The sequence below is a fragment of the Protopterus annectens genome, chromosome 9.part0 (assembly GCF_019279795.1).
Source record: "Protopterus annectens isolate FY-2018-M chromosome 9.part0, PAN1.0, whole genome shotgun sequence".
In the NCBI taxonomy this organism is placed as follows: domain Eukaryota; kingdom Metazoa; phylum Chordata; order Ceratodontiformes; family Protopteridae; genus Protopterus; species Protopterus annectens.
In genome coordinates, this window is record NC_056743.1 from 1,510,504,810 (window position 1) to 1,510,526,660 (window position 21,851).

General features: G+C 43.1%; 1 protein-coding gene across 2 annotated transcripts in view; it reads left to right on the forward strand.

Moving 5' to 3' along the window:
• The window catches only part of COLGALT1 (collagen beta(1-O)galactosyltransferase 1), a 1,137,248-nt gene that overhangs the window by 447,152 nt on the left and 668,245 nt on the right, over positions 1-21,851 (forward strand). For both annotated transcript variants that reach the window (XM_044084453.1, XM_044084454.1), the window contains exon 4: positions 9,838-9,972. In XM_044084453.1, the coding sequence (XP_043940388.1) occupies positions 9,838-9,972 (135 nt within the window). The remainder of the gene's footprint in view (positions 1-9,837; positions 9,973-21,851) is intronic.

The following is a 21,851-nucleotide window of genomic DNA, read 5'->3' on the forward strand; positions in this document are numbered from 1 at the left end:
GTGGCCCTCCAGTATACATTAATGTCTCTGTGGAGCCAGTGCTTGTACTTGGAGTTGGATTGGATCAAAATTTCTGAGGCATGTCAGAAACAATTGAAATGGTGGCTTATTAACACCAACCTTTTGTTGAGCAGCTCTGCATTCCAGATTCCTAGCCCACAAGTGACTTTCGCCTCGAGTGATCTATTTTACCATTCAGGATTCCATTCCCTGAAGAGTAATTAGCATTCACTATGACTGTCTGTAAGCAAGGAGAGACTCAGTCAATATCCCCTTTGAGAGGTTATGGGAAATGTGCCATGTTGTGGACCATTTCTGGTAGCTGCCCACATTCATGGAAAAGTCTCATTCTAAGGTATATACAGAAAGCAAAGTTTAGAAAAACTGAGGTCATTCTTATAGCCCCCTTTTGGCAGTGTCAAGTCTGATTTTCCATTCTCTAGCTTCACCTTCTGCATAACCCTGTATAGTGGATGCCACCCAGGACAATGGTGACTTACCTGGACCTAAATGCTTTCAAGTTGGCAGCTTTATCCTAAAGCCCAATACCTAGAAAATGTACAGAGGCAAACACAGGTTTCTTTTGGCCTTTGATAATGTTTAGACCCCTCTTTGTTTTTATTTATTTATTTTAATTTATTTATTTATTGCATTTGTTAACAAGGAATATCCACTGGGCCTGGAAAGAGCCTGTTTTCAGTGGAGGCCCGGGGAGAAAAGCTCCACAGTGATTAGATGCAAAGAAATATTAATACACATGACAAAGAACTATATGCAGTGCTCTTTCATTTAAAGAAGAAATAAAACAGTAGTGAAAAATAATTACAGTCATGGAAATAGAAGTAATGAAAGGCATATATTCAAATTACACATGAATGTAGTAAATCTGCAAGGTTTTATTTCTGTGGTCAGATTGCTTTGTTGAAGTTTTTGACTCTGGGCTGAGCTATGCTTCCATTAGAGTTCATAATGGCTGTTTCCAACAAGTTCCAATAAGGTTTTAAAAATGTTTTCCGTGAATTCTCTGAAGGTTTGTAAAGCTGATCTTGAGTGTGACAACCCACCACTGGATCAGTAATCAAGGAGCCTCAATCCTCACCACTGGCCCCAGTGGGGGACGTACACTGGGAGGATGACAAGCACACACACTATTTCTAGATGCATCTCTTTGCATCAAGTGCAATTTCCCCTAAGAGCACACAGAGACCATAGTCAGTCCGGGGCTGGTTTCTCCGTCTTTCTGTAGATCCCCAATAAGACTCCTCACTGGCACAGCTGTAGAGTGGAGTCCTTAGCCAGGGTTCGAAGCCAGAGCCTTCCAACATTCTCTGTCCAACCAGTGCTTCTTGTCCCTGTCCCTGCCCAAGTAGCTGACACAAACACACACTCTTGGAGATTTATTTCACACACACACACACACACACACACACACACACACACACACACACACACACACACCCCTGGAAATGGCTGGTACAGGTTAACTAGCTATGCCCCCTTCTACCCAGACTGTAAGGTAGCTATCACTGCCACCAGAACCCCTTATCAGCTACTTTAAGGCCCTTAACAAAGGGTATCTAATTTTACTGTGTAATATTAATACTAATACAAATGGTAGTTTGACTAAGAGTAAGGCTGTTAGGATTGTCCCACACAGTGTCACTAAATATGCAGGTACTCTCAAAACTTAAATATCTCTAAACAGATCAGCCACAATGAAAGGTTTGAATATTTAATAAAAGACCAATACGATACTAAATATATATTCACAGTGACAGAGGTCAAAATCACAGGAAATATTTAAAACAACATTGCAGGACAGTCTCAAATAAAGAAAAATATCTAAAGTAAATTTTGCTATAGTCCCGATTTATATCTAAGAGAGTTATACTATTACCTAGAAACTTACTATTAGAGCAAGGCAGCTGTGGTGAATGGTTCTTGTTGTCAGGTCCAAGACAGAATGCAGAATGCTCTGTCGCACTAAGAGACGTTTCAAATTAATATCTCAAATAATTACTGCTGGGCTAGCTTGCAGAATGACATCATCTCTGGTCATCTGACTCTTGTTCTCCGGTGACACCCCCTACTGCTGGAAGCTGGCAGTATTTAGCATCTCCCTTTGAAAATACTTAGACCTCAGATCTTTGGCATATTCTGGAAGTCATAAAACGATTGCATTCCTTCATGCTTTCAAGACTAGTAATTTACCCTAAAGACAATACAGAAAACTTCTCAGCACAGATGTGTCTCTAGCTGCAGTGAAAACAGAAGGATACCATCTTTTATTGGGTAGCCTATAAAGTAATTTAATTACAGCTATTTTCCTAAAATTTGCTTGACTAAAGTTAACCTCCTGTATTCCAGTTTCCACTGTTAAAATATATACATTTTACACAGTTACAATAGTGAGTGTACATTTCTGCTTTCTGCTTTCTTCCAGCATGGCACACTATAGTTAAATTTCAAACACAAACACTTTATAAAATACCTTTTCAACACACGTCTGTACAAACCAGTTTGATATACACATGACATACGTTCTAATACATTTGTAACACAAGCATCTTATGTAAATCATTTAGATCTTCACAAATGATATGTAATTATTTACAAAATTCCAGCTAGTTGTGCTATCTCCTTTTGTGACCCTTCTTCCCCCTTTGAAGACTCAAGATAGTTTTTCAAGTGACCCTTGAGAAACGTTCCTTGAGAGGAATGAGCCTATCTGGGAATACATTACCCCATTTCCTATCTTGAGATTCCAGCTACCTTTGTATTTCTGACCCCATTACAGTGCCTGGAACCCTAGGATCCACTATAGTAATTTGGGATGTGGCTAGCTGGCTCCTTGTAGTCATAGATCCCCCTCACTCATCCTGCCTCCTATTGCCAATACTTAGCATCAGGGCCCTCCCTATCATGGTAAGGTTTCATCATGTTAACATGCTACAGTTTGTGCCCCCGACTCTTGCCTAGCTGTTCTACCATGTAGGTAACATCACTGACCTTCCTTACCACTTCAAAGGGTCCCTCCCAAGCTGCCTGCAGCTTGTTGTCTCTGACAGGAATGAGAACCATAACCTGCTGCCCCACAGCATACTCTCTAGCTCAAGCATTCCTGTCTTACCAAACACTTTTCTGCTGTTGGGCTTCTACCAGGTTCTCTGAGGCCAAGTCATGAGTTCTCTAAGCTTTGTGCTGAAGTGTAGGGCATATACCACAACAGACTCCTTGTGGGATTCACACTTGTCCTCCCACTCATCACAAATCGGATCTAGAGGTCCCATCACCCTATGCCCATATGGCAACTCAAAGGGTGAAAAACCTGTGGATTCCTGGGACATCTCTCTGTAAGCAAACAGATGGGGCAAATATTTGTCCCACTTAAACTGGTCTTCAAATGCCTGTAGCATGGTCTTTAGTGTAGAGTTTAATCTGTCCACCAGACCATTAGTCTGGGGGTAGTCTTTAGGTACTTCATCCCACAGAGCTCCCACAAACAAGCCAACATGTGTGACATGAAATTGGCACCTCTGTCAGTCAGTATTTCTTTTGGGAAACCTACCCTGCTGAAAATCTCTAACAAAGCATTTGCCACCTTTTCTGCCTCGATGGAGGTTAGAGTTGCCACCTCAGGGTAAATCTGGTAGTGTAGTCTACTACTACTAGGATATACTTCTTCACTGTGGAACTTTGGGTACTCAGAGGCCCCACAGTATCCATATCTACCCTCTGAAATGGCTCCTCAGTCACAGGCAAAGGCACCAAAGGAGCTTTCACCTTGTCTGCTGCCTTGCCTACTTTTTGGCACTGCTCACAGGTCCTGCAGTACCCTGTTACATCCCTGAAAATCTCAGGCCAGTAAAAGTTTTGCATAATACATCTCTTGGTACACTTTATCCCCCTATGCAACTGCAAAGGGAATGTCATGGGTTATGGCTAGAAGTGCCAGATAGTACGCTCTGGGCACTGCAAACTGCTGCATTCTTTTACTCTCTAGCCCTCCCTCAGGGGTCCACTCTCTCTTCAGTAATCTTTTGTCCCAGTATACAGATTCCCCCTTTCCTTGAGAAGGTTACCTCCCTCAAGCTTTGTAATGTAGGGTCTAAGAGCTGAGCCCCTCAACTATTTGTAACCCTTCCCAGCTTACCCTTCCACAGAAAGTCTAGAATCCTCTGACTGCGGTGCCTCACTGTGTCAGCCTGGGTACTACTACTCACCTCTGCCGTTGCAGTCAGTCTGTCCAAGGGACTAAGTACCCACAAGCAGCTGTGGCTGACTTTCAGTCTCACTGCCACAGTATCGCTTCCTCCCTGAAGTAGCCACTTCACCAGTTCTGACTTCAAGTGTACAGTCTGTCTGGGGCCCCCCAGGCTACCAGACCCATATGCTTGTGTCTAAGCCTGACTGCGTGTAACTGCATGCACACAAGGTACTGCATTATCAAAATCATTCCCTATCAGGACATCTGCAGGGATATTCTCAAACACACCTACTTGCTTGCTTTTCCATGCTCCCAGTCAAGGTGAAGCCCTAGCCAAAGGTATTTGGAATGGGGTCCCTCCTAAACCTCTGAAGTAGATTGCCCAAGCAAGTAGTGCTCCTCTTTAACCATTGCAGGCTTCACAGTGGGTTAGGTCAGAGATGGTCTCTCTCTTAGCAGTGGCCTTATTCCCATCTACTAAGAGAATATATATCTTCTTGTGATAGTTTGGCAGTATCTCTTTTCATGACAGAGAACCTTTCGTATTTGACTGATGCTCTGGGAACCCATACCACCACGAGAGCTTTCTTAATGTTTATAGGGAAGCAAACTCTGACTCCTTTTTTCATTTTTTTTTTAAGCCAGCATGTAGAGAAGAGTTGAAACCTATGAAGCTGCTATTCTTGGTATGCATTACTTCAGCAAAAAAAAAATTTCAGAGTTTCAGCTTTGCCTATTAAAACTGTTGTATCTAATTTTCTACACAGGCAGAGTTGCCCTGTGAACTAACTCTACCTTCATGGCTAGGGTAGCTGTGGGAGGCAAATATTAATCGATCATTCTGTTAATATTTCATTATTTTTGTGCACTATAACAGAGTACTATATTTTGTGCAGTGAATGGAGATGCACAATTACCCTTTTATCTCAACTGGACATTTTTCTAACAAAATGGGCAAGAATGTTACCATGCCTGCTTTTGTCAAGGTGGTTGTCTGATTACATCAAACTTCATTCCAGTAAATATAATGAGATGCTGTTGGATGAGCGGAGTGCTCATTCCATCAGGGTTGTAGCTTATCTGTCAAGTCTAAGTCCTTTTCAAGGATGCCTCCACACAACTGTACCAGTACTTTCACGAGACCTGTCCAGCCAGTCAGATGGCTGCCACGGAGGAGCCTAGGCTAGTGTTCTCTGTTGAACCAGATGGTGTTGGTTGATGAGGACATCTCAGGCTCCATTATGGAGATACAACCGGAGTTTACCTTTTCACATACAGTTTATTTGAAAACCTCAGAAAGAAAATAAGGAAGAAGAGTGAAAACTTGCAAAAGAAACGGAGACAAGCTGATTTCAGAAAAGCATTCAAGGTTGGTTTTGCTGATTGGGATAATGAGGTAACAGAAGTAGAGTCAGGAATCAGCAAAACCAAGCTCAAATGCTTTTCTGAAATCAGGTTGTCTGTGTTTCTTTTGCAAAGTTTTCACTCCTCTTCCTTCTGTTTTCCTTTTTAGATCGACTCAATAAAAACATTCTTTTTAAAAAAAAAAAAATGTTAATACATTTTATTTTATACATTTTAGTCTAAGTAAAATATTGTCTATATTGTATAAGGAGATGCAAGAGTGTGTGTAATGATGTAGGCTTTAGTTTAAGGCCACTTGTAGTACAGTGCATCCTGCTCTGTCCCTCTGTGGTCCTATCACGTCTTTGTAGGTGTGTCCCTCGTTGACGAGCAGCTTCACATTATTTCTGTCTTGTATTGTAAAGACATGCGTAAATGAGTGTGCCTTCGTTGAAGGTTGAACGTCGAGCTGGCACCTCGACGTTTGTGAAAATCTACTGCCAATCATTAGTAGACCGGAGTTCCGCTGTGGCGACCCCTAACCGGGAAAAGCCGAAAGACAGCAACAACAACATTGTTTTGTCTCCAGAACTGTGCATGTGTGGAGGAAATGATGTAGGGAGATGCAAGATTGTGTGCGTGCATGCTTTTCATTTAATGCTGCTCGTAGTACATTGCGTCCCACTCTGTGTGTGTGTCTGTGGAGGAAATGATGATATGGAGTAAGGAAAGCTGCTGATAAAATAGTTTTAGTCCACATTGTACGGATGGCCAGTATTTGTAAATGTACTAGTGTTTTGGACTCGGTGTGTGAAGGAAATTGTGTGGAGATGCAAGAATTGGTGTGTGTGTATTGTCTCACTAATGACAGAGGGACAATATTTTACTTGGACTAAAATATTGTCTGTCGTCATTAGAATGCTTTTTATTGAAATTGGCTTAGTGAGTGTGTGACAGAACCACAGAGTGAGAGCCACAAAGCCAATTTCAGAAAAAAAACATTCTAATAAATGCAAAAGTTAAAACATTCTTCATACCCTGCTATGCCTTTTCCAAAAGATCCTCAACAGAAATGGCAGGACTTTCCTCGGGGACCTTTTAAAGCCTTATTAGCTTTAAAACCTCCACAGTTTTCAGCCTCATCTATTCCCTCAAAAAGGGAAGAAGGGGGGGGGTACTTCCTTTGAGAAAGATTTCTTCCTCTGGCTTGGACTCCGGATCTCAGGACTGTTGCTCCCACTTGTATTCTCCTTCTGGTTTGAGTCTGAACATGAATATACTTTATCTTCAGACTCACCTCAACAAGAACTTGCTTTTGGGGACAGTATCCAAAAAAATTCTGCAGTATTTTGATTGAGAGGGTAAGCATCTCCTTGAACCTTCTTACAGTTTAGTACATATGGATGTCCTGAAGACTTTTTGCTGCTCTTCCTGTTTTAGAAGATTTGGAGGGCATCTTTTTTCAGCTTCTGTAGCTACAGAATTTCAACACCCTGCATTAAAAAAGCACACAAAAAAACAACTAAATACTTTAAAGTCCCTGATGGTCATAAATATCTAATAATAAGAACCCTATTTCTGACCAGTTATTTCTACAGGCTTAGACAAGCCATCTAATCTTTTTCCAGCCTCAAATACTTTACCTAATGGTATATGAATTTTGTCTGAAAGGATGACCATCATGGAGGAGTTAAGGTGGCAACCAAGAACACTAGAGAATAAAAGGTAAGTGTATTTAGACCTGCTGAATTTTAGAGTGAATCCTGAGTTCTGGAAGAAGCTGACAGTGAAATGTAAATCTCAGAATCTTTTGTAGAGAAGTGGATTGAACCAAGAAATCTTTCACATAAGGATATATGTTGATTCTTTGAAGTCTACAGAGTGCTATATTGTGGGGGGGCTAAGCACTTTGTGAACACACTGAAAACCATGGAAAGTCATTGTTTTCCATGTACAATATTTTATGGATGCAGAATAAAAAGTGGTAAAATTTAGGTCCCATGCAGGAGGGATAGATTTTTTGAGGGGAAGATGATTAGAATGTATTTTGAGGACTGTTTGACCGTGACGAAATAGGTGACTCGAAAGGTAGACAAGCATTTAATAGAGGAATAAGCCAAGAAAGAGTTGAGCAACTCTCACAAAGATTTAAGAATATAAGATGTCCATGCTTGATTGGTATCGAAAAGAGGACTAGATATCTAACAGAATCTTTACTATTTTGAAATGTGTGATTTTTTAGTTGCATGTTTTGTAGCCTCCTTTATTACATGTAGCACATATTCTAAATAAAAGTGCTTGAAAGGAATTAAAAGACTATTATCCAAACTGTGAGGCTGAGTGTCATCGAATTTAGATGAATGAAAAAGCTGTTCTGCTGTGTGATCAACTCCATTTTGTTGAGTAATATGTGGTGATTGCCCTTGGATAGGTGGAGGAGAGGCAAGAGCCAGTGTTGCATTAGCCAGAAAGGGTGGAGGGGGGGGGGGTGGTGACACCAAAAGAATCTTGAGTTGTCCTTTTGAATCTTCAACAGGACCTTCTGGATGAGAGGAAAGGTAGAGAATGCATATAGGAATTTCTCTCTTCTGTGGGAAGGAGAAGGTGTCTGTTCTCGTGTCATCGTAAGAAATCCTGGAGCAAAACTTGTTGAGCTGACAGATCTCTTTACCTCTGACCTGAACATTCTCAGTGATACCACACTGGCTGACAATGTAAAGGAAGACCTCTGGATATTCATTTGTGAGGGTCTGCCCTGGATCTATTAAGGTAAGCATTCATTTTATAGTCTTCCCCAGGTGGTAAGATTTTGTTCCCCCTTTTGTTAATGTATATCTTTACAGTGGTGGTGTCTGTCAAAACCAGTAGAGAACCAAAGGTGATAGAGAGATTGGAAACCAAGATTCAGTGCTTTATTTCTTTTAAGTTTATTTGCTGTCTTTTGACCTTTTTATTTTTTTTTTAATACCAAAATTTTGGTACATTGAAACCCTTTGAACAAGCCCCCTCCCCCCAAGACTACATCCAATACATCCATCGAGATTTTTTGCGGGGAAGGGGAGATTAAGAATGGAACTTTTGGACTTGTTCTTATCTGAGTGATCCACCAAAACAGTTTCAGGAAATACAGGACAGGATCTGGAAATTTCAGATGATGCCAATGTTGTGCTCTCGTGTTCTTAATTTTTTCCTTTAGGCCACGATGGAATCCTTATTTTGCTTATTCTTCCCTTCTGGTCTTTACCGGAGTCTCTTTTATAGGAAAGCCTTGGTGTATATTTGAAGCAAGAAAGCTTTAAAAATTTTCTTGCTAATAAGTCCCTTGCATGCCAGCACACAGCCCCAGTGCCCCTAGGTCTAAGATTGGCTGTACAGCAAGTAAGGAATGAGCTTTGGCATACTGGCAAGGCATAACATATCTTTGGCAGTGTATGTCCCATCTGTCAGAATTACTGCAGCAGTGATATAACTGAACATCTATAGATAAGTTCTTACACGGCTTTACTGTTTGCACAGTCATGGTTCATTATCTTTAGCATCAATGCCAGCCTCCCCTTGATCTATGTAGTATTGCTGTCCTGCGAGCGTTTTCTGTGTTCCAAGTTTAAGTGGCTTACACCAGTTCTGAGAAACAATTACTCTATGCTGGGCCATTTAAGTAAAGGGGGGGAGCAGAAGCCTAACAAAGTTTTATAGGTATTGAGATTGCTGAAAGCTGACATTTCGGTCTTGGTGGTTGAAGTATGAACCGCAACTGTACAACTCTATCATTATGATAAATATATAACTTTCAGGTCTTTACTAGCAAAAAAGAACTGAAGATGGAACAGACTGACCCCTGTTTTTTTGGGAGGGGCCATACTGCGCAGAAATGCTCATAGAGGGTGAAGTCAGGCCAACCAGGTGATCATTTACCTGTGGTAAATTCCTAAATGTCATGAATACTACTGCAGCAGTGAACGTAGTTCTGTGTCTGATATCTAAACACAAATGAGCCTTCAGTGCTAGTTAACCGGGAACCGGCTCAGAGTGTTTTTTGTTTTTTGACGAAAGCTGTCAAATTTAATAAATTGTCTTATTTCACTGTGTTGTGGAACTTAAGTATTGGTTTCTGTGGTTGTGGCACTGGTGCTTTCGTTTTGGTTCCTAGTTCAATTATCTGCTGTTAATGTTAGTGTACTCTTGCAAGTGTACCTTGTAAGTGGCATAGAATTTTCAGTGGGTATAGCTGTAGGATGGCGTGGCAAACATTTTAACACTTTGTTTTTCTTCTTGTGCATTGCTAGTTTGTTGATGCTGATAATCTTCTGACCGAACCAGACACACTCAATTTACTTATTGCTGAGAACAAGACTGTGGTTGCCCCAATGATGGAATCTCGTGCAGCTTACTCCAATTACTGGTGTGGAATATCATCTCAGGTAAGTGTGGCAAACTGCAATGACAGGTTTCTTGGAGGGGGTGGGATGTCCAGCCTAATGTATGCATTTCTTGTTTAAAAAGATGTTAAAAAATGCTTGATTTGAGAACATGAGAAAAGGTATACTGGAGCAGATGTTAATGTCAGTTAAACACCACCACTGACAAATTAAACAAAGAATATGATTATCTTGATCTTTTATGCAGAATGTATGGTTGGTTAATATATTTTAATTTGTAATACTGCAAAATGGACTAATAGGCATTTTGTACCTTGGTATAAAATTGTATCGGATGTTGTCCACCAGATCATCTGACCCAAGAACTTTCGAGCTGCTCCTTTTATGCTTAATGCCCTGCCAAGCTAACATACCTTGGATCTCATTTGCCGCCATTAGCTTCAGACGAGGATCCGTTTTCTCTTGAGCATTTCATTGGAGTAATTCCAGTTTTTCACAACCTGTTTTGTCATGAGTTAGTTTATTTTTGTAATCTGTATATTTTCCTGCTTTCTTCCTCTCTACTGTAGTCTTTGAGCTGATTATAGTTGTTTTCTGCTTCCTTTTAGCTACTGTTTTTAGTACCCTTTCTAGTACCGTTGCTGGTATTACTTTACTGTTTGGAGTATTTTTCCTTACCATTGTGGGTAATTTTTCTTTTTTCACTCTTTCTTTTTAGTGTCATCTAGGCTCCCTTCTGCTTTCTTGGAGGGATGTCCATTAAGACACTGCAGGCCTCTGTTCTTTATGCCTTCTCTTACATCTTCCAGAAGCCTTTTGAAAGTTGATGTGGATTGGAGGATGAGGAAGTTTCTCAGAGCAGAGATTCAGATGGGAAGCTCCTGGCTGCAACTCCCACTGGGTCTGCAAGACATCCTTTGTCCACTTCCCCTTGGTATCTCCTCCTTTATGACCCTTTGTTTTGGAGCCCTTTGATCTGAGATTTCTGAAGGTGTCATTGGACCCGAAGACTGTCTGTTCTTTGACTTTGATGGCTCCCCTGAGCAGACCCATCCTACAGTCTCTCGGAGATGGAAAATTCTAGAAGCCGAAGAATCTGTGCCGGATATGGGTGGTGTGGTTGGAGTCTACTCCAAAACTGTCAGAGCTGTCTCTTCCCCACAGGGCCTCAGCATTGGATATCTTGAGTCTGACTCCCTCCTTGGGTAGAGAACTACTGGGATTGTAGAAGCTGGTGGCTCAAGAGATTCTGACTCTGGGCTGTCAGCTTCTGTGTCCCCTGGGTGTTTTGCCTTTGAGGTTGTGGATAGAGGTTTCTCCTTAGCTAGAGAAGTGACAGCTTTGCCCCCCTCAGGTTAGACAACCCTGCCTCTCCTTTGGTTCTTTGCTCTGAGCCTTGTTCATCTTTTCCACTGGGACAGCCAGCCTGAACTAGTTTCCAGCTCACCCATCAGGACATAGTCATCTCTTCCATTACTTTCCCAGAGAACACTACTGAAGAAGTCCCTCATAAGAGAATGTGTAAGAGGAGGCACTTAGATTCCCCCCAGGAATCTCTCGCAGAGGATAAAGATTTTGATGAGGAGGAGGGGTCCCCCAGATCACAGCCTGAAGATGTCTTCTTTGGAGACACCCTATAGCTCCTGAAACAAAAAAGGTGGTTGGTCCTTCAACACCCCCGCCCAGGAGGAATCCGTGTTCCTGAAGGCTTTCCAGTCTAGCCCATTTACTTCTTGAGTACCCCCCCCCCCCCGGGCTGATGAGCTTGTTGACCTTGTTTATCGCCAGGTGTGGAAGAAGCTGGATGCTGTAGAACCAGTACCAGCATGACAAGACAAATCTTTAGTTCCTCCTAAGGAACGCACAACTGGAACAAGGGAGTTCCAGTCGATGGTATGCTTGTGGCTGCAGCTTCAAAGAAGAAACTTGCAAAACTGAGTTCTTCTGTCCATTATCCTAACGGAGAGTTGAGGGATTTGGACAGATTTGGGAAGCAAGTGTATAATTCAGTGAAGTTTGTCCTCTGGTCACTGAATTACTTGTCACATTTTATGAGATTACAAAGAGATCTGACCAAGGAGCTTGCCAAATTTCTTTTGGGGTCCATGTAATTTGAGGATGGAAGTAGAATCTCATCGAAACTGGCCACCCTACAGTCTATTTCCAGTGCGTCCATGAGGTTGATCTGTTATGCAGAGGAGGGTACCTCACAGGTGACTGGTTCAAGAGGGTACCCCACAGGTGACTGGTTCAAACATCACCATCAGGAGACATGCCTGCATGTGCTTATGTGATTTTTGTGGAGCTCTTTAAGTCCTTTGACGGACCTTCTCTGTTTGGCCTCAAGGTTGAAGACGTGTTTTCCAGATATGAACAAAATGGAAAGACCCAATCTGCTGTGGGTGTATGTTTTTCAACCCCTTAAAGACCTTTCTGTAGTAATTAGCAAGGAGGTAGAAAAACATGGTGTAGAGGAAATCCCATGGTCCTTTTCCTGATTCACACAGTGACAGTTCCCCCTGTCTTGCAATCAATTGAATTGGAGAAACCATGTGGCCAGTTTGAGGCCTGCTAAGTCTGGATGACTCATATCTGTTAGATGAAACAAGAGGTCTGAAGTGAGATCAGTGACCAAGGGGAAGTAGATGATGAAGCCAGAGGAAGGGGAACCACATCTGATGAGGCCAGAAGGGTGCAATCAGGATAACTGTGCACTACAACCAGAATGCTTTCTATAGAAATCTGGGAATGAGAGGTAACAGTGAGTAAGCATAAAGGAGATTGGAGGGCCAATCATGGACTACAGCATGTCTCATGGACTCCCCCATTGAAGGGATCAGGCCAAAGAACCTGTTGTACTTGTTGAGGAGAGAAGTGAAGGCTGCAGCTTGCTTGGCCCCATTGTTAGAAAATCCTTTCCACCACTTTGACATTGAGAAGACCATTCATGAGGCATTAGAATTAACCTGCTTAGTTTGTCTGCAGTCACACTGGATTTCCCCAGAATGTGCGTTGCTATTCATAGGTTCATACAAGGCTATCTGCCCTGGGGCACTTACAAGCCTAGCCCAGAGTTTTGTGGCTTACGCCACCCCTTTAGATTGAAGGATATTATGCCCATTATTTAGCTGTGCCTCTGTCAAGCAGTGACACTGATGTAATCCCTGGGGTATACCTGCGGTCTCCCATCCATTGGTCAAGATTTCTCTTGAACAAGGCCAGCGAGGTGCTCTGCCTCACATGTACCGGGATTTTGTTCCACAGCATAGGGAGTCTCTGGGTGATGAATCTGTCCCTCCAGCACGTCCTATTTATGACCGTGTCAAGGTTCAAATCTCGTGCTCTTAGAAAGCAAGTGGAAGAAATTGCCCATTGCTGCACTCCCATTGCTTCTCGACAAAGAGAGTAAGATCTGGATCCCCCATTTCTTGATGTACCAGACACTGACATACATACTGTCCCATCTCAAAAACAATTGTCTCGGATGGGAGAATATTTTAAAATGCCTGCAACAGTAGGTGGACTGTTCTCACCTCCTAGACATTATGCACCTTGGCCTCCTCTGGAGACCACATACCTTGGACTGTCCTTCACAAGAAATGCCCCACCCCCACCCCAGATGGGAGAAGTCCTTTGTCACAGTGGCTGTGGGCAGGGGAAGAACAAATGGATAGCCTTTGCAGCACTGGTCTGAATTAATCCACCAAAGTAGTTCTCTTTTGCATGCTTGTTTGATCTTGACTGGAGCATTCAGTGGATGCAGAAGAATGGCCCACTGGGCTGAAAGTGTCCTCTGAAGAACTCTCGTGTGAAATCTGGCCAGAGGAACAAGAGTAATAGCTGCTGCCATTGATCCCAGGGTTTTTGAAATTAATTGGGCCCGAAGGAAAAGAACCTTGAATTTGAATGGAAGATGCTGTCCTTGTGGCAGAGGTGGCCTGCAGATTCAGGGCTTCAGGAATTCCTTTTCATATAAGCCCCTGTCAGTACTCCTTAAAGGAGGCCCAACCTTTCTCCTTTCAAGGCAGTCGTAGAATGATTGTCCTTGCACCAGAGAGCCTGGCTATCTGTTGTAGAAGATTCTTGGGTGCAGAGGATCGTTTCCAAAGGTTATACCATAGCAATTTCTCTAACCCCTTCCGCCAATATGAAGAAAATCCCTGATGATCCAACCAGTAAGAGGGAAGCAGCATCGTTAGAACGTTAGAAAATAAAAAAAAAAAAAATCCCTGATGATCCAACCAGTAAGAGGGAAGCAGCATCGTTAGAACGTTAGAAAATAAAAAAAAAAAAAAAAATAGGGTCTGGAACTTACTCAGGATTCTTCTTGGTGTCAAAAAAGACAGGGAACCTGAGACCAGTCCTGGACCTCAGCGAATTAAAAAAGTTTATTCAAAGTTCTGTATGGTCAGGGTTCAGTCCATTATGCCTCTGATACAAAAAGATGATTTGATGTGCTCGATAGTACGCATCCTGAAGATTTATCACTTCAAAATGAACAGGTGCCCCCAAAACATACCTGTGCTTCCGGCTGGGAGATGGGCATTACTAGATCAGCGCTATGCTGTTTGGTCTTGCCACAGCCTCCAAGGTGTTCACCAGATGCATGGCAGAAGTAGCAGCTCACTTGAGACTGCTGGGAATCTGAGTGTTTCCATATTTAGACAACTGGCTCTTAACTGCCCCAACCAGGTATCCCCTTCTACAAGACAAGGGGCTACGTGCTCCAGTTGTGTGCTCATCTAGGAATCACTGTCAATTATAACAAATCCCAGCTTATGCATACACAGAGCCAGGAGTTCATAGGTGCTCACCTAGACAAAGTCAGTCAGATTGGCTGTCTCTCCTTTTTACTCATATACCGACACTGAGGTCTCAAGTCAAGAAAGTGATTCAAAGTTCTTCTCCTTCGGCCCGAATAATCTTGGAAACCCTGGGATCAATGGCAGCAACTATTAATCTTGTTCCTCTGTCCAGATTTCACACGAGAGTTCTTCAGAGGACACTTTCAGCCCAGTGGTCCATTCTTCTGCATCCATTGAATGCTCCAGTCAAGATCACACAAGCATGCAAAAGATAACTACTTTGTTGGATTCCTTCAGACCAGCGCTTCGAAGGCCATCCATTTGTTCTTCCCCTACCCACAGCCACGGTGGCAAAGAACTTCTCCAATCTGGGGTGGGGGTCATTTCTTGTGAAGGACAGTCCAAGGTATGTGGTCTCCAGAGGAGGCCAAGGTGCATATCCTTGTCCTGGAGGTGAGAGCAGTCCACCTACTGTTGCAGGCATTTCAAGACATTCTTACATCTGGGACAGTTGCCTTTCAGATGCGACAGAGATGGGACAGTATATCCATGTCTAGTTCATCAACAAATGGGGGAACCAGATCTTACTCTGTCGAGAAGTAATGAGAATGCAGAAATGGGTGATCTCTTCCAGTTGCTTCTAATAGCAATGCACATTCTAGGGAAATCCAGCATGACTGCAGCCAAACTAAGCAGGTCCATTCTGATGCCTCATAAGTGGTCTCTCAATGTCAGTGGACAAACGGATTTTCCAACAATGGGTCTAACCAAGCTGCAGCCTTTTCCACTTCTCTCCTCAAAACGTACAACAGGTTCTTTGGCCTTGATCCATTCAACAGGGGAGTCCACGAGAGATTCTGTAGTCCACGACTGGCCCTCGGATCTCCTTTATGCTTACTCACTGCTGCCTGTCAATCCCAAATTTCTATAGAAAGCATTCCAGTTGAAGAACACAGTTATCCTGATTGCACTGTTCTGGCCTCGTCAGATGTGATTCCCCTTCCTGTGGCCTCATATTCTAATTCCCTTTGGATACTGGATCTCACTCCAAACCTCCTGTCTCACCCAACAGGCATGACTCATTTAGCCTTAAGACTCAAACTGACCGCATGGTTTCTCCAATTCCATTGATTGCAAGACGGTCCAAACTCTCCTCCCCAGTATGTTGTATCTCATCTTGTCAAATAGCTTCTTCTGGAAAAGTTTATAAAAGTAAATGGAAGATACTTGTTTTCTGGACAATAAGCAAGGACCTGGACCCTTTTTCAGCACCTGTGCTATTATTATTAATTTTTTAGCTTCAATTTTTAATGAAGGTGCTAGTTTTTGAACTGTTAGAGAATTTGGCTGCCATTTTTAATTTCCACCTCGGTGAAAATAGTTCTGCCTTAGCTACTAAACTATGTAGAGCCTTTTTCAAGTGAGCCTTTCTGCTTAGACCCCTGTTTAAGGATTCTGCTCCTCCGTTCAAACCTTCAGCCAAAGCAGAACTAAAATTTTTATTCTTGAAGACCTTTTCTCTAGTTGCCGTCACATCAGCTAGATGTGTATCCAAGCTCCAGGCTCTGTCTTCTAAGCCTCCTTACCTGTTTTATTCACAAAGAGAGTCCTCTACCAGTTTTCTTCCTAACCTTTCAAATAAGGGAAGAATATATGCTCCACATTTTGAATGTGCATAGGCAACTTTGCTCTTATCTTCATAGAACCAAAGACTTCAGGAAAGCTGACCAGCAATTTGTTTAGTTTTCTCCTAATAGACTGGGCAATGTAGTATCCAAAGTTAGAGTGGTTAAATGGTTAACTGAATGTATTTCTTTTGTTTATGTTAAAATTTGTCTATCCTTGCCCATGTCTCCTAGGCCTCATTCCACGAGGTCTGTGGTAGTTTCTTTAGCTTTTTGATCAAGGGATTTTCTAGAGGACATTTATGGAGCTGCAACTTGGAATAATTCTCACACCTTTATTGTTCATTACAAATTAGATATTTCCAGGACCAGAACAGCCTTTGGCTTTGCAGCACTTTGGAATAACCTTCAATGAGAGCCTTCCAAGGTTACAGTAGTTGGGGACTCTGTAACATCAGTTGAGGAATGAATGAAAAGGACCAGCATCAAATAAAGTTATGTACTCACCATAATGTTCCATCTGTATTGTCCATTTTCATTCTTCAAATACTTGTCCACCTGCCCCTTTCTTTTGCTTCTGGAAACATCTAAGAGTTGTACAGGAACATTTCCTTGTTGGAGCTCCAGCTTCCCTTTTCCTTTCTACCTTTGTTAATTCATGTAATAGGTTGTTCTATTGTATTTAAAGGCAGTAAACTCTATCTGAGGTTTATTAGGTTGATGGGGCCTTGTGGGTAAAGGCAGGAGGTCAAGAGTTCTTGGATCCGATCTGGTAGAAGCAGCGAGTCCATTCAGAGTATCGGTAGAAGCAGTTGAGTCCAATCAGAATATCTGATCTGAACCAATCGGTTACAGAAGAATGAAAATGGACAATACAGATGTAACGTTATTGTGAGTACATAACTTTATTTTTTTTCAGTCTAGTATACATTTACATTTTGTTACCATAATGTGATACAACCTAGAAATTGTAATTTCTGGTGTGCATACAGCCACAGTGCTGTGCATCTGTGGGCTTGATACCATCTCTGGAGATGCTGTAGTTTTTCACTAACTCAAGATGATTTGTATCAAATATATGCTGCTGTGTTGCCATTGATGGTATGTTTATATCTTCTAGTCAAAGGTTTTACAGTATTTTTTTTCTGTCTCATGACTGTAATTCCTAGTAATTTCCCTTGCAGTCCCGTCTGTGTATTACTAATGTGCGAAACTGTCTCTGTGACTAACAATTTATGTTTCACAAATCTGGCATGGCAGGCGGTCATTAACTTTCTAGTGTCCAGTCTGGGCTAGTTACTTACATCTGTCAAGCATTCTGAGGCATTCCTGCACAAAGTAGGCTGCTTTCTTCCCCTTCATCTGATAGAAAACATGTTGAATTAACTGATCTGTTATATGAAACTGCATAATGGGAGAATGTATTATGTGAGACAGAGGAGATTAGAAGGTGTTTTCCTTTACGTTATTGGTCATTCTTCTGTATGAAGTTAATCTGATTGAGTGTGTGTAAAGCAGGGTGACCCAAGTTCTGAGTACTTGTATATGGAAAGAATAACGGTGTGGGTGCATCTGCTTATGTGTGTAGTTGTGTAATTTGGCATGGTAGCACGATATAATGTATATGAAAGATGAGGCCAACCATGAGCCTTGAACCAACAAATAAGTCTGGCCAGTTTTGGTTGAGGCATATGCATACATAAATGTGCACTTTGCTTGCAGCATGATCATCTATACCCCTGTGACCCTATAGTATAGTGGGAGAGGAATATGAGTAGATCACTGACATTGTTTTACTATTGCAGTGAAACTTTTGGAACATCAGCTTGTTCCCTTAAAGCAGTAATTTGCTGTCAGTATGTTGTCTGGTTGCATATCCAACTTTGATTCCAGGAAGATCAAAATTCTGTGGGTTCATTCCCTCAGACTAGTCACGTAGACATGTGCTGCATTTTGGAGTGATAGGGTGTTACAATCCTGAGGTTTCATCCTTTGGATGAGAAGTAAAACTAAGGTCCCACATGCTTTATCTGGTAGTATGAGTGGATGCTAAGGACTTCATGGCACTTGTCATTTAAGAACAGTAGTAGTATGTCATGAATTGTAAATGTTTTACTGGCATTTCATTGATTTATTTTTGTAATGTTCACATCAGTGGGATACATACTCCCATAACCATATTCCTATAGAATGTTCTTTTATATTTCCCTAACATTTGTCCAGCCTCTGGAAGTGTTTCTATAATGCTGCATCTCTTTTTTTTCTCTTATTTTGCACTTGCTTTATTCCACCCCAGTATATGGTAATCTTACTATGTTTTCTAGTCCAATCTCGCCTTCATTCTTACCCCTGGGTTCGGAGCCGAACCTCTGCTCTGACTCTGCCATACTCTAGCTCGAAGTCTTCAATTGGCTCGTGGCTAAGAGGTATCCCATCATGCAGCAGGCCATTCCCCAGATCTCGTTTGCCACTTGTTATACTCAGACGTGGTCTCGCTTTTGGCCGTGGCTAAGTATACTTTTTTTTCTAAAGTTTTGGATATTTGTTGATCTAAAAAGGCTATTTTCATAGCTACTGTGTGTGTGCCTCTGGCTGGTTGTGTGGCCTTTTTTGTTGGCCATTTTTTGGTATCCTGTCAACTCCCTTTCTTCCCACGGGCTAGGCCCATTTCAGTTAGAGGACCTAGTCCTCCCCATTATTTTCCGTGTGGTCTGTTTGAGTTATGCTTCTGTTACTTGTAACTTATTTAGTCTCTTTGTTGTCTGATAGTGGTGTTATCCTGCCTTTATTTTCCACAGGCTAGGCCCGTTTAAATTAGACGACCTAGTCCTCCCTGTAGTTTTTGTTCCCTTCGGTTACTAGACCATTTTTAGTTATAGGCTCTAGTTTCCCGTGCGGGATTTAGTTAGGTTTTTTGTATATACGTGTGGTTTTGCAACTTGTGTGTGTATGTGTACTCCTTATACAGCATGTCTAAGGATTCTATGGAACACAGGCCTTCGGGCTTTAAGAAGTGTATTGAATGCAACAATAAAATGTCTTTGACTGATGAGCACTGTGTGTGTGTGTGTGTGTGTGTGTGTGTGTGTGTGTGTGTGTGTGTGTGTGTGTGTGTGTGTGTGTGTGTGTGTGTGTGTGTGTGTGTGTGTGTGTGTGTGTGTGTGTGTGTGTGTGTACTGCTTGGGGGCTATTCACCTCCAAGAGTCCTGCTTGTTTTGTCATTCCTTCAGTCCCCGCATGCTGCAGGAGAGGAAGAACAAGCTCATCCTGAAAGGACTGCTTAAACACTCCTTCGAGGAAGACTTGGCTAAGTATTCCAGTACCATATCCTCTCCAGCTAAAAAGGACAAGAAGACTGCTAAGAAGCACTCTCCGGCTCAGTCTGTTTCTTCGGAGCCGCCAGAGAAAGTTGCTAGAACAGCTTCAACTTCTTCGGCTCCATTGGCTTCAGTGCTGACAGAAGGTGGTGTATTGACTGTATCGGCTCCCAGCCTTTCGGAGCCGGTCACGGATATTTTGGTTCGGAACTGGTCTCCAGTTTTTCGATTGGGTTCTCCTTCACGTCAGTCTCCCTCTGTAGGAAGATCCAGATCTCCAACTGTATCCTCCAGGTCCTCGAGGTCCCTTTCAGATGAGGACATTGATAAAGTGGTGAAGAAACTGCTTCAGTCATCGGTGCTGGCCAAATTGATTTCGGCTCCGACCCAGTCGGCTCCGGAGACCATGGCCCCTTCATCGTTTGTTGTTCCTCCTCCGAGCCTTTCTCGGCCCTTGGAGCCAGGAGCCAGAGTTGTCAGTTCTGTCGGGTGCCATTATGTCTGTTCCAGTAGCTTCGCCTGGCCTCTCTGTACCGATTTCCACTCCGACCCTGTCGGTTCCGAGGGGGAGGGCTCAGATCGATCTTCATCAGTTCTGAGCCTTCCTCTCCAAGCTTCGGCGAGCTTGGACCTGACATCTGCTTCGAACCTCAGCGCCGAGGGCTACTACCGTATCCTCTATGGTTAGTCGACCTTCGGAGCTGGGGGGGGATCAGCCTTAGAGGTTATGAGGAGCATGCTGGCCAGGTCATCAGCTGCCCCCTCCAGCACCGGTGTCAGTTTCAGATCACCCTCTATCCATGGACAGCGGAGACCCAAGGCCTCAGGATACATCCATGAGTGGTCCCCAACTTTCTGACGTCTCCTCAGTGTTTTTGCCTGAGGAGCCCGCCAGAAAGAGATCATGTAAGAGGAAACATGTCAACTCCCCGGATGAGTCTCTCACGTCTGACACCGACCTCGAGGAGTCAGAGGGTCCCCCAAGTCGTCTTCTGAAGATGTCTCATTTTCAGATATCCTGGAGATCTTGAAGCAGAGAGGTGGCTGGCCCTCCAAATCCCCTTCTGATGAGGAGTCTGTGTTCCTGAAGGCTTTCGGGTCTCAACCTTCCACCTCTTGGGTGTCTCCCCCTTTCATTGAGCTACTAGATCTCGTCTGTCGAAAGGTGTGGGAAACTCCTGACACTCTGGAACTGGTCCCTAGGAGACCCAATAAGTTTTTGTCTGCTCCCACAGACAAGGAATATCTGACAAAAGGTGTTCCAGTAGATGCCATGGTGGTGGCAGCAGCCACCAATAAGGAACTTGCTGAAACTTCGTCTACCGTCCATCTGCCTAACAAGGAGTCCCAGGCCATGGACAGGTATGGGAAGCGTGTGTTTACCTCAGTGGCCTTTACTCTGCAGTCGCTGAACTACTTGACGCATTTTACAAGACTCCAGAGAGATCTCCTAAAAGAGCTAGGAGATTCTCTACAGGGTAACTTTTCTGATGCCGTGGCACAGTAGGGCAATGCACAGATGTCTACCCTAAATTCCTTACCAACTCCTCCATGAGGCTAATCTCATACGCAGCAGAAGGAGCGAGCAGCGCAGCGGGTTCCAGAGTCGCTCTTAGGAGACACTCCTGGATGCGCCTGTGTAACTTTGCGGAGGCCTTCAAGTCTACGTTCACCAAAGCCCCATTTGACGGTTCATCTTTATTTGGAACCAAGGTGAAGGACACTCTCACTAGGTGTGAGCAGGAAGGAAAAACCCTGTCTGCCATGGGAGTCTGTTTTTCCATGCCTTTTAGACCTTACCCCAAGGGCCAGAAGGGTGGGAAAATGGGTTTCAGGAAGTCAGAGGTTTTTTCAAGATGCACAAAGTGATTCCCCCCTCCAGAGGTAGGAGAGGGGGTGGAAATTCAAGTAGACACCACCCTTGAGGCAGAGGAGGCATTTCTTTATTCCCAGAAGCCTGGCAAAACGTCACCCAAGACGAGTGGGTTTTAAAGATAATTTCCAGAGGTTGTCATATTCCCTTCTCTTCTCCTCCCCCGCCAACCAAGAGAATTCCAGACATTCCACCCAGTCAAAGGGATTCTGCAACTTTAGAAATAAAAAAGTTGCTTTCAAAGAGAGCCATCCAGCCTGTCCCCACAGACCAAGTAGGATTAGGGACTTACTCCAGATTC